Below are 12,054 nucleotides of genomic sequence, written 5' to 3'. Positions count from 1 at the left end.
CAACTTATAGAAAATTTAAGCAAAATAATATTATTTAAAAAGATATGCATAATTTTTAATCTGATTAGCAGAATATCGAATTTTTTCATACTTAATATAAAAAAAAAAAAATCATAAAAAAGTTGTTGAAATAAAAATATTTATAAATTTTAGTAAATCCGTGCATTGCACGGGACTATAAGCTAGTATTGACCTAAAATCTTTCTATAAACCTATACTAAAGGCGAAACCTGAAATGACTTCCTGGTTACAAAATTTCCCGCCTTTTTTCCTTTCCTTTTTTTTATTTTTATTTTTATTTATTTATTTTTTTATTGCCATAATAGTTATTTCCATTTTAACAACATATTTAATCTGATTATACTAAAAAAAATTTACATATATTTTATAAACTAGGAAATTTTTAGCTACAAAATATTAACATAGATATTGTAATATATTATTTTTCAAGATTATCATAATATTATCAACATCAATTTTTTTTCTCCAACTTTTATCATTTGATAATAAAATTTATTTTAATTAAAAAATAAAAATCATTTGGTACCATACTTTGTATAATCTTGAAATTACATAATGTTTATAAGAACAAAATCTCTGTTACATCATACATGTATATTTTTTTATACAATCCAATCTTTACGTATTTGGTATTGATATAAACTAAAATTCAATTTATTTTGTTACAAATAATTTTTTTAGATAAATTAATGTTGAATTTACACCATTATTTATAATTATTTGTTGTAAAATTTTATTAAGACCGTGCATGGCACGGGATTTAACCTAAACATGAATTTTCTGGCAAACAATGTACGCTTTTATATCAAAGTGCATAAGCAAGACTTCCTTTAACCTAGCCTTTAGCCCTTCACCTTTTTTACTACACATTGCAAAATTCTTTCAAATCAAAGAATAACCCTTAACAACATTACATATGTGTTTTACACCTTAACAAAGAATTAAGCATTACTTAGCTGCAATATTCTTCCCACAATTGCATAACATTTTCGACATCTCATTAGCACAGTATTCCAACACGTTCTTAGCATTAAGATCGGATCGGGAATCATCATGTTTACTACCAACAATCCAAAATGTTGCTAGCAAGAACAAAAAGAAACCAGAAGAATGAAACAAAATTATATTGAGATCACAACAGGACAGTTCCAAAGATTATCAAGCTCCATAGGTGACAAATTTTTCATATTAAACAACTTCTGAAAACATGGAAAATGTTCGATTTTCTAGCTAAAACGAACTAACAAAAAAAGCTCTAATCCATATAGCATACTTCAAATTTCAAGTAGCAATTCATGAAATTGAAAGTTTTAATTGAGGATGCCTCAGTTTCTCATGGTGTTTGTTTCTCACATAGTATTTTCATAAATAAACCAACCACTTTATTCAAGTGTGGAGCCCACAATAATGAAAAAGTTTGATTTATTCATGAAAATGCCCCATGAAAAACAAATTTCGTTTCTCACTATGAGAAACAGGGCATTTCTCGTTTTAATTTGCTGTTGTGTCCAAGCTTTAATAACCAACTGTCATGCAAATGCTCTCCAGCTCCTTCAGTTTTTGCTCATATTCGGAAGCCTTAGCATGACCAGGACTACATTCCAGCCATTGTGACGTCTCCTCAAGAGCTTTCTTCATGATCTTTTCCTCCTCCTCGGACCGATTTTCGATCTTCACATCATTGTCTAACGCATCCCACACATTGTTCATGTAGCTCTCTAGTACATTCTTAGCTTGCACTGCCTTCTTATGTTCTTCATCTTGCGCCTTGTATTTTTCAGCCTCTTTTAACATCGTCTCTATCTCGATGCTTGAAAGCCGCCCTTTGTTATTGAGAATGGTGAGGTGGTTGCTCATTCCAGTCTCCTTTTCCCTTGCATACAAGTTAAGAATGCCATTAACGTCAACATTAAATGTGACATCAAATTTGGTCTCTGCTTTTGGTTTCGGAGGAAATCCATTAATGCTAAACTCGCCTAAAAAATTATTTTCTTTTGCAATGAGTCTTTCACCCTCAAACACACGGAAAATCACATAGGTCTGATTATCAAATATAGTATCACGCCTTACGGTAATGTTTGCTGGAACGGGTGTATTCCTCGGGATCACAACAGACATGCTACCATAAATATCCTCAAGACCAAGCGATAAAGGTGTAACGTCCACAAGAACCAAATCGTTGTTGCTACTAATGACACCACTCAAATTGGCAGCATGGATAGCAGCACCATAGGCAACAGCCTCCTCTGGATTAATACCTTTATTCAATTTCTTCCCATCGAAGAAGGCTTGCAACAATTGCTCAACTTTCGGAATTCTGGTAGAACCTCCTACAAGGACAATATCATCAACTTCATGCTTTTCCATCTTGGCATCTTGTAAGCACTTTTCGACAATGTCCACACATTTCTTAAACAAATCCAAGTTCAGCTTCTCAAAACGTGCACGACTTAAGGTTGATGTAAAATCAATTCCTTCAAAAAGGCAATACTAGTTTGAGCAACCGATGAAAGTGTTCTTTTGGCTCTCTCTGTAGCTGCCCTCAATCTTCCAATAGCCTTAACATTCTTACTGATATCTTTTTTGTGCTTCCTCTTAAACTCCTGTATGAGACTATTTACTAGCCGGTTGTCAAAATCCACACCGCCAAGGTGAGTATCTCCATTTATAGCCCTGACTTTAAATTCACCCTTTACAATGGTCACCAAGGAAACATCAAATGTCCCACCACCCAAGTCAAAAATTAGAACATTTTTCGAAGCAGCATTGCTTCTAGTAGCTTTTGTGTCAAGCCCATAAGCCATGGCAGCAGCTGTTGGCTCGTTGATGATACGAACCACATTGAGCCCTGCAATGGTTCCTGCATCTTTAGTTGCCTGACGTTGGGAATCATTGAAGTATGCAGGAACTGTGACAACAGCATTTTTCACTGAAATGCCCAGGAAAGCCTCAGCAATATCCTTCATCTTCGTCAGAACCATTGAAGACACTTCCTCAGGAGTAAATCTCTTCTCTTCATTCTTGTAAGTCACCACAATCATCGGCTTATCTGAAGCAGTACTAGCTATAACCTTAAATGGCCATAACTTCATGTCATTTTGTACAGTTTCGTCACTGAATCTTCTACCAATAAGCCTTTTTGTATCTGTCATTGATCAACATGTAGAGAAGGTGTTCAAGGATGAAACACATAATCAGGCAATTCATAATTAAATAATAAACTTATGGTACAAAAGACTTGGCTAACAATGATGAACATGTGCAAGATCAGTTCATTCCGATTCACTAAGCACTTTGAGATGGCCTGAATTTTAATTGCTGAAGCTGATATCTTTTGAGATTTTCAAACATGGCATAATTCATTCTTTATTTGAGATTTTTAAACATGGCATATTTCATCCTTTACAGAAGCAAGTAATAACAATAAAATAATGATACAAGCTAGAAGTTTAGTTGCAGTGATCTTAACAAGTATTTAAGTTTTTGGAGCTTATTACAGTTCTAACTTTTTTGTCAACAAAATTTTGATGTAACGAAAGAATCAAATTATGTAACTTAATGAACATATCCCTTAAGGAACATCTTTACAAATAATTTAGTAGTAGCAAACTTAAAATAGACTTGATAGAAATTATCAAATGGCAATTGATGCATATATATTGACAGGTTTGAATCTGCCCACGTACAAGGAAAAATCCCTAAAGAATTATATGAAGTACTTCGTAGTACATACTCTGTAGTCTATACCACAATTTTTGCTTCACATAATCTTTTCCACAAAAAAAAAAAAAAAAAAAAATCATTGACTAGGTGTAAACCATACAAACTTATAATAATACGCAAATATTGGTGGGATTTAAGTTATGTTTAATTCATCTTATTATTATACTTATTTCAAACCAGATTAGAAAAAATTAGTTCAGATTAATCAAACCATATTAGCAAAAGTAAGGTGATGAACTAAAGTAAATTTGTATTTTCTTTAACCTAAAAACAAATTTGGGGCAAACAAAAGTGAACATAGGGCCGGGATTACTTTCAATACTACAGTATTAGATAACAAGTGCTAAATCAAGTGTTAAATGACAAAGTTATTACTTAATAATTAGCTAAATTGAATAAGATAAGAAAATAAGAGAGAAAGGGATGAACCGAAGATAGTATTGGTAGCGTTGATAAAGAATTGGTTGTTGGCAGCTTCACCAATAAGGCGTTCGGAGTCATTGAAAGCAACCCAAGACGGTGTTGTACGGTTACCCTGATCGTTTGTTATGACTTCGACACGATTATCACGCCAAACTGCAACACATGAGTATGTTGTACCGAGATCGACTCCTATCACCGGCCACTCCGGCTCTCCTACTTTTCCCTTCATTCTCCTGTCTATCAAAACTTAAAATTACAGTGAGAGAGAGAGGCAGCAGAATAACATAGGATGAATGAAATTCAAGCTTTAAATTTGTGCCGGTTAAATATAAGGCTGATGGCAAAGTAAGTGAGGGTAAAATAGTAAGAAGATAAGTCAGCTTGACTATTTTTTATTTTTATATTTTAAAATAATCAAAACTTAAAAGATTGCTAATGGTCTCGAATCTATATTACCAGCATAACTTCTAAAAGACCTTTTTTTTTTTTTTTTTTTTTTTTTTTTTTTGAAAACAACTTCTAAAGACCTAAACATTGTAAACAACCTAAACCTTTATAAGATAATATTGTACTATTATTATCTTACATTTATTTTTGGTGAATTTATTATTATCTAACATAATTATACAAATTTTTATATTTTATTGTATTTGGATAAAGTCAAGCAATCAATTACTCCGTATCTTGTTTGTGAGAAAATACTAAGTTTATCTTTTAAAAATAAAAAATAATAATAAAAAAAAATGTAAATGAATCAATATTTAAAATAAAATAAAATAAAATAAAAAAATTAGGCTCTACAATGATGATGATTAACCTGATCTTCCTCCTTGTTTTTGTTTCACTCTTCCAGGTGTGCTTTAGGGAAAAAAACATAATATCATCAACAAACCTACTCCAAAGTCCAAAAAACATGAACACAAATTAAAACTAAATGAATTGTTTTTGCAATACTAATAATCTGGGAATCTCAATCAAAAAATAATCTTAAAAAGTTTCAACAACCAAAGAAGATACTTCATGATTCACATCTTAATCTAACTGAAAAAGGACTTCACCATAGCTTTACTAGGCAATATACAAGAACTGGTTCATCCATTACTTTAACGCAGTTTTGAAACAATAGGCTTGCAAATACTCTGAAGTTCTTCGAGTTTGTCCACATATGTTGAAGCCTCATAAATGTGTTTAGAATTCCAGTCTAGCCACTGCAATGTTTCCTCAATGGCATCCGTCATCTTCTCTTGATCCTCGGCTGCAATATTCTTCCCACAATCACTCAACATTTCTGACATCTCATTGGCATAGTCCTCCAGCGCGTTCTTAGCTTTAATCATCTTCTCATGATCCTTATCCTGAGCATTGTACTCTTCAGCCTCCTTCATCATCTTCTCTACCTCTTCTGTTGACAGCCTGCTACGGTTGGTGATCGTGATTTCGTTCCTACTCCCAGAGGTTGTGTCCTCAGCTGACACATTCAGAATTCCATTTTTATCAATCTCAAAGCAAACATTTATCAATGTAGAACCTTTGGAAGATGTTTTGATGCCAGACAGCTCAAAAACTCCCAAGTAATTATTGTTTTCAACTTTCGGTCTCTCACCCTCGTACACAGCAATTTCTAAAACAGGGGAGGGGTCTTCATTCTTTGTTGATACAGCTCCATAGACGCGCTGTTGTTTGACAGGGATGGTTGTGTTTCTTGGAATAACAACAGACATATAGCCACCTCCTACTTCTACACCAAGCGATAGAGGAGTAACATCGACAAGAACCATATCCTTGGCAGGAATATCAATTACATTACACAGGATTCCTGCATGAATAGCTGCTCCAGATGCGACAGCTTCATCAGGATTGATGCCTTTACAAAGCTCCTTACCATCAAAGAAGTCCAGCAGCATCTGCTGGACTTTGGGGATACGAGTAGATCCCCCAACAAGCACAACCTCATCAACATCACGCTTTTCCATCTCAGCATCCTTCAAACACTTGTCAACAAGGTCCACACACTTCTTAAATAAATCTATGTTCAACTTCTCAAATCGAGCACGGGTTATGGTTGAAGTAAAATCAATGCCTTCAAGGAGGCAATCAATTTCGATTGTTGTTTGAGTAGTTGATGACAGTTCCCTCTTAGCTCTCTCAACAGCAGCTCTTAATCTCCCAAGACACTTAGGCTTCTCACCTATGTCTTTGTTGTGCTTCCTCCTGAACTCCTCCACCAAGTTACTAACCAATCTGTTGTCGAAATCACCCCCACCAAGGTGAGTATCTCCACCAACAGCTCTCACTTCAAACAAATCCTTTTCGATTGAGACTAACGACACATCAAAAGTCCCACCTCCAAGATCGAAAACCAACACATTCTTCGTGGAGCTACTTGAGTTCTTGTCAAGACCATAGGCTATGGCAGCAGCTGTAGGTTCATTGATGATGCGCAACACATTGAGCCCAGCAATTAAACCAGCATCTTTAGTTGCTTGGCGTTGAGAATCATTGAAGTAGGCAGGTACAGTGATAACAGCATTGTGTACAGGTGTGCTAAGATAGGCCTCTGCAGTTTCTTTCATCTTCCTAAGAATCATAGATGAAATCTCCTCTGCAGCAAATTTCTTTTCTTCACCTTTGTACGTCACTGCAATCAATGGCTTTTGATCTTCATTGCAATCAGGACCAGCAACGACTTTAAAAGGCCATAACTTCATGTCATTCTGAACACTTTCATCATTATACCTCCTACCAAGAAGCCTCTTTGCATCTGTAATTAATTAGGATGCAACATACAATGTTAAAACGGCCAATTAAATATTTTTTAAGTTTTTCAAAACCCAATTATATAAAAGACTGAAAGCACAGCATACAATAGGCCTCCTCTAGTCTTAACACTCAATAGTAGTACCAATGTACCATAAGCAAACTCGTAAAAAAGACTCGAAAACAGAATAATGCCAGGCCAAAAGGGCAAGGTATATACATGTTTAAAGCAAGTCCAGATCAGAACTCGACAGCGTTCAACATAAGACCTCAATATAATCATCATTATAATTAAAACACCAAGCAAATATTATACTCCATTATTCAGCTTCAAAGTGAATGTCCCAATAGCAAATAATACCAAATTACAAGGTACATAATTCACCAAAGACTTCTCACATTTTCCTAATACTCCCAAGATGGTACGACGCATCTATCAAGATACATTAATTTTAAGTAATCAACTGACATAATAACCTATACTTGTATTATATGACGCATCTAAACCCTGTTAATTGTCAATTAATCAACTGAGCAAAGGTAGACTAATGAACAAATTTAGTCATCCTAATCCTTGAATACAAAATAAAATAAATAAAAAAAATCATAATTTTGACTAATTCGAGACTGGCAAATAAGGCAAGATAGCACAATAAATCTAATCATTCAGATGCAAAAGTCTAATTGTTGCAATTATAATTAAACAACGAAAAAAAAAAAACAAACCAAAGATAGTGCTAGTAGGGTTTCTTGAAACTTGATTCTTAGCAGCATCACCAATAAGACGTTCAGTTTCGGTGAAGGCAACCCAAGACGGTGTCGTTCTGTTACCCTGATCATTGGTGATGATTTCGACACGGTTGTGATTCCAAACTCCTAAGCATGAATAAGTGGTTCCGAGATCGATTCCAATTGCCGGCCATTCTACTTCTTTCACTCCCATTTTTGAGAAATTATCCACAAACAAGCGGAAAATATGAAGAGAGATTGAATGAATTTAGAGAAAATTGCAGAGAATTCCGAAGTAGAGTTTGTAGTATGTGCAAAAATTTTACTCTATTTTTTTTTTTTTTTTTTGAATTTGGTGACTCTTGAAATTCCCAATGTAATTTAGATTTGTGCGGGATTTGGAAGATTGATATGGAAAATTGAGTTGGGCTTTTCGAAATCTCTAATTTTATCCCAAAACTAGGTCTAGATTTTTTTTTTATTATTTTTTTAAAAAGGACTAGGATTATATAATTAGAGATTTTTTTTTTTTTTTTTTTTTTGGTGTTCCACCCGTCTCACCCTTTCAGTTCCCTCTCAATTGTTGTTGAGGAACGAACACAGGTCTTCCCTACCAAGTGTAGTCCTGATCACTAGGGCTGAGCAAAACTACCCGAAAAACCAAAAACTAAAAAAATCGATCTGTAACCGTTCCGAAAATTAAAGTACCCGATCCGATAACCATAACAGTTCGGGTACCCGTTCCGATAATTTGTTATCGGGTATGGTTATGGGTATCATTTTAAAATTAACGGTTACCCGATCCGGTCCGATAAGCATTTTTTTTGCTTTTTTTTCCCTACTTAAATCTATTAATATAAATCTAAACTTTTACTTTACTTCATAATCACTTTATAATATCAATGATTAGTAATATTATTAATAATTTGGTCAAGATTATATGGTATTGTTTTTAATTAGTTGTAAATTATATCATACTCCCTCCGTTTTTAAATACTTGCTCCATTTCTCCATGCGCGGGATTTTAGGAGAAATTGGAGAAAGTAATAAGATATGGAGGTAGTGGGGTAGTGGAGAAAATAAAAAAAATTGTAAAAAAGCAAAAGTAGTGGAAGAATAGGAGGAGAGAGTGTATTATGTTAGGTCCACTAAGTATGAGAAATGAATTAAATATTTTGGAACTTTCTAAAAAAAGAAATGGAGTAAGTATTTTAAAATGACTGAAAAAAGAAAGTGGATCAAGTATTTAAAAACGGAGGGAGTAATAACTACATAATTAAATTTAATTATCATTATTGGATATCTTATTGGGTACCCGATAACCGATCCGAAATTCCAAGTACCCGAAATCCGAGTACCCGAACTTATCAGTTCCGATTATGGGTATCACTTTTTGTGATTTTGGTTACCGGGTACCCGAACCATTAGTATTAATGGTACGGGTACCGGTCCATGCTCACCCCGGCGATCACTACTACACCAATATTCAATTGGTATATGATTAGAGATTATTGTGTAATGTATAATTCATTAAAGGGCTATTTGGTTTTATCAGATATTATTGAATTGGTTTGGAATCTCATACTAAAATATATGGATTTTTAAATATCATACTAGTTTAAAGTTGTTTGGTTTTTTGTTGGAAAGAATTATATATTGTGTACTTCATAAATAAAATAGAATGGATTATCATTGAAGAACAAAAATTAAGCAACTATAACTCAAACAAGCTACATCCTTTATTGAAAAAAAAAAAAAAAAACAAACAAACAAAAAAACTCTACTCATATTGTAACATCATAACATGTGCACAATTTTATTTTTTTTTTTTAAAAAAAATATTATTGTTTGCAAACTACAAGATGTTAGTTGTAGTTTACTGGCCATTTAAACACATTGTTGCTGAAAAGTGTTTAGCTTAAAAAATTGATGTGGCAAAGCAAGAACATGTAATTTGCCATTGATGCTCTTAAAAACCAGATGATTTTAATATAGGGCTTATTCACATTTATTAAACTGAATTGAACTGATTGGAGCTGAATTGAACAGAATAGAGCTTAAATGAATATTTTATAAGAGAAGGAAATTAAGAGTTGAACTAGACTGAATTGAATTGAATTGATTGAAACTAAATTAAATTGAACTGAATTGAAATTAAGCCGAAGTAAACAGACTCGTAGTCTTATATATGAGATTCCATTACTAAAAAATACTCAATAAACCAAAAAATAGATGGAATGGATTCTAACTCCATGACCATCCTAACCGATCCAACCAAACGACCTCTAATTATGTTACAAGAAAATACTTGTGCAATCCACTAAATATTTATTCTTGTAAAAATTCGTATATTGTTAATCACCCTTCACAATTTCACACATAACATATTAAATTTTTTTTATGAAACCAAGATAGCATATTGAATTTAGGGGTGACGTACAAAAATTCCAGGGACTCTACATTGAAACTGGAATCGGTAAAGAACCGACGGGCCCATAAATGGAGTTAGATCTAATGGTTCTAATTTAGGGTAATAAATTAAGGAACCAGTTGCAAACAGTTTCAATTTCAATTCTCAAATATATATTGAATGTATCATATTAATAATATGGGAAAAAAAAATTATTATGAATAACCTTAATAAAATAAAGTAGCTTAATAATTCTGATAAAAATATAAGTATGTATTACAAGCTTATAAATGAAATAGACCAAACTAATGTTATATACTTTGTTCTCGTATTAGTTTTCAACAATCTATCTATATCTATATCTATACTTAGTTAGTATTTAAAAACTCTAACCATGATACACACATGTCTTTATCCTATGTTCACTTTTCCAATTCAATGTGCCAAGTGTTCACTATTCTAATTCAATGTGCCAAGTGTTCACTATTCTAATCAAATGTGCATCATGTTCAATATTCTGTTTTCAATTCACATATTCATTTATTTATTCATATCAGTATTAAAAGGAATTTGTAGTTAAGAATTAAACATTTAAAATAAATAATAAGAATACTACATTTAAAAAAAAAAAAAAACCAATAATAATAATAATAATAATAATATTTTTTGACAGAATATTAATATTAATTAAAACTTATTATTATCTTGTGTGTTTTTTTTTTAATAATTTATATTAATTTTTCTTATTATTGTAGAATTTATATTGAAACCCCAATTAACAAAATTGGGAAATTGTTGTAGGCTTTGTAGAGAGCTTGATGCAAATTGAAGGTGGTAGCTTGAGGTAAAGCTCTTTGGTTAATTATTCTAATATTTGGTATAAGCTTTAACATTTTTGGGAATTGAAGTTGTGTGTGCATTTTAAATCAGTTTTGTATGGGATTGTTTAAATCAATCCAAAGTTTATACAAATACCATACCATTGAATTGAGATTGTTTGTTGTATAAGCTCATTATACCTCAATTTCAAACTAGCTTGGTATTTGAATATTTGAAACATCTTAGGTGCTGCCCATGTCAGCTTCGTTTCCTTGCCAGAAAACAAGCCACTGCTGTAGCGCAAACTCCTTTTGCTAATTATAATTGCAATTATCTCTGGATGGATCTAATATGATTAAAGTATTTTAAAATTTGAAAATAGGCCCCAAATTGGTAGTGTGTCTGGTTGTACAAAACTACAAAGTCATGCATAAATCTTGAATTTTGAACTTTGGCAAGCTAACTAACAAATAATTGAGTGATTAATCGGTTGTGGTTGTAGTCTCATAATATTTGATTGATAGTGAGTCAAAGTTAATGTTTTTTAATAGTAGTAAAAAAAAGATCCTTACTCATATTTATATTATTTCACAAGAATGACGACACAATCCCAAAAATAGCCCGGAGAAATTCAAGACAAAAATATTACCTAACGCAAAATGCACAACATGAAAATGGAGTCCAAAAAGAGCATACAAATGTGGATGCGACACGATGAAGAATGACATCTCATACCCCATATATCCTATGTAAACATAGTAACTTTATTAGACATATTAAATTATATTTTGCAAATCTATCTTCCAAAAGACCATGCATATTCTCTTTCAGAAATACATTTTAATGTCATATTTGATATAAAATGTAAATTAAAAAATCAAAGAGGCACATAAGATAACTCATGAACAAAAAATAACCACGTCTCAGTCGTCTCCATAATAATTAAATCATACATGCACCTAAAGAAAAACACTAATAACAAGCCCGTATATTATACGGGCCAAAAGACTAGTTATTTATATAATCATGTAATCGGAATCGGAACCAATATTCAATGGTTTCATTTCCAATTCCAAATATTAAAAATCGATCCCAACCAATTCCGGGTACGGTTGCAAAATTTTTGATTGAGCACCCAATTTGCTCCCCCAATTGAATTACAAGGTCTATAT

General features: G+C 32.6%; 1 protein-coding gene and 1 pseudogene across 1 annotated transcript; both read right to left on the bottom strand.

The window, feature by feature from the left end:
- Positions 1-969: 969 nt before the first annotated feature.
- Positions 970-4,396, bottom strand: LOC145640508 (heat shock 70 kDa protein 18-like; annotated as a pseudogene).
- Positions 4,397-5,270: 874 nt separating this feature from the next.
- On the bottom strand, positions 5,271-7,867 carry LOC145640507 (heat shock cognate 70 kDa protein-like). Its single transcript, XM_081691778.1, has 3 exons — positions 7,651-7,867; positions 6,534-6,928; positions 5,271-6,473 (listed from the first exon to the last, which is right to left on the bottom strand). The coding sequence occupies exons 1-3, from the start codon at positions 7,865-7,867 to the stop codon at positions 5,271-5,273; spliced, it is 1,815 nt and encodes a 604-aa protein (XP_081547904.1).
- Positions 7,868-12,054: the final 4,187 nt, after the last annotated feature.

This window comes from Chenopodium album, chromosome 7 (genome assembly GCF_948465745.1).
Source record: "Chenopodium album chromosome 7, dcCheAlbu1.1, whole genome shotgun sequence".
NCBI lineage: Eukaryota > Viridiplantae > Streptophyta > Magnoliopsida > Caryophyllales > Amaranthaceae > Chenopodium > Chenopodium album.
This window is presented reverse-complemented; position numbering and strand designations above follow the sequence as displayed.

Excerpts from the sequence above, each read along its gene's own strand:
- LOC145640507 (XM_081691778.1), bottom strand. The coding sequence starts at position 7,867 with ATGGGAGTGAAAGAAGTAGAATGGCCGGCAATTGGAATCGATCTCGGA. Across the intron at positions 6,929-7,650 it reads CCCTACTAGCACTATCTTTG|ATGCAAAGAGGCTTCTTGGT; the intron begins GTTTGTTTTTTT and ends AATTAATTACAG. Across the intron at positions 6,474-6,533 it reads CAAGTAGCTCCACGAAGAAT|GATTTGTTTGAAGTGAGAGC; the intron begins GTGTTGGTTTTC and ends TCAATCGAAAAG.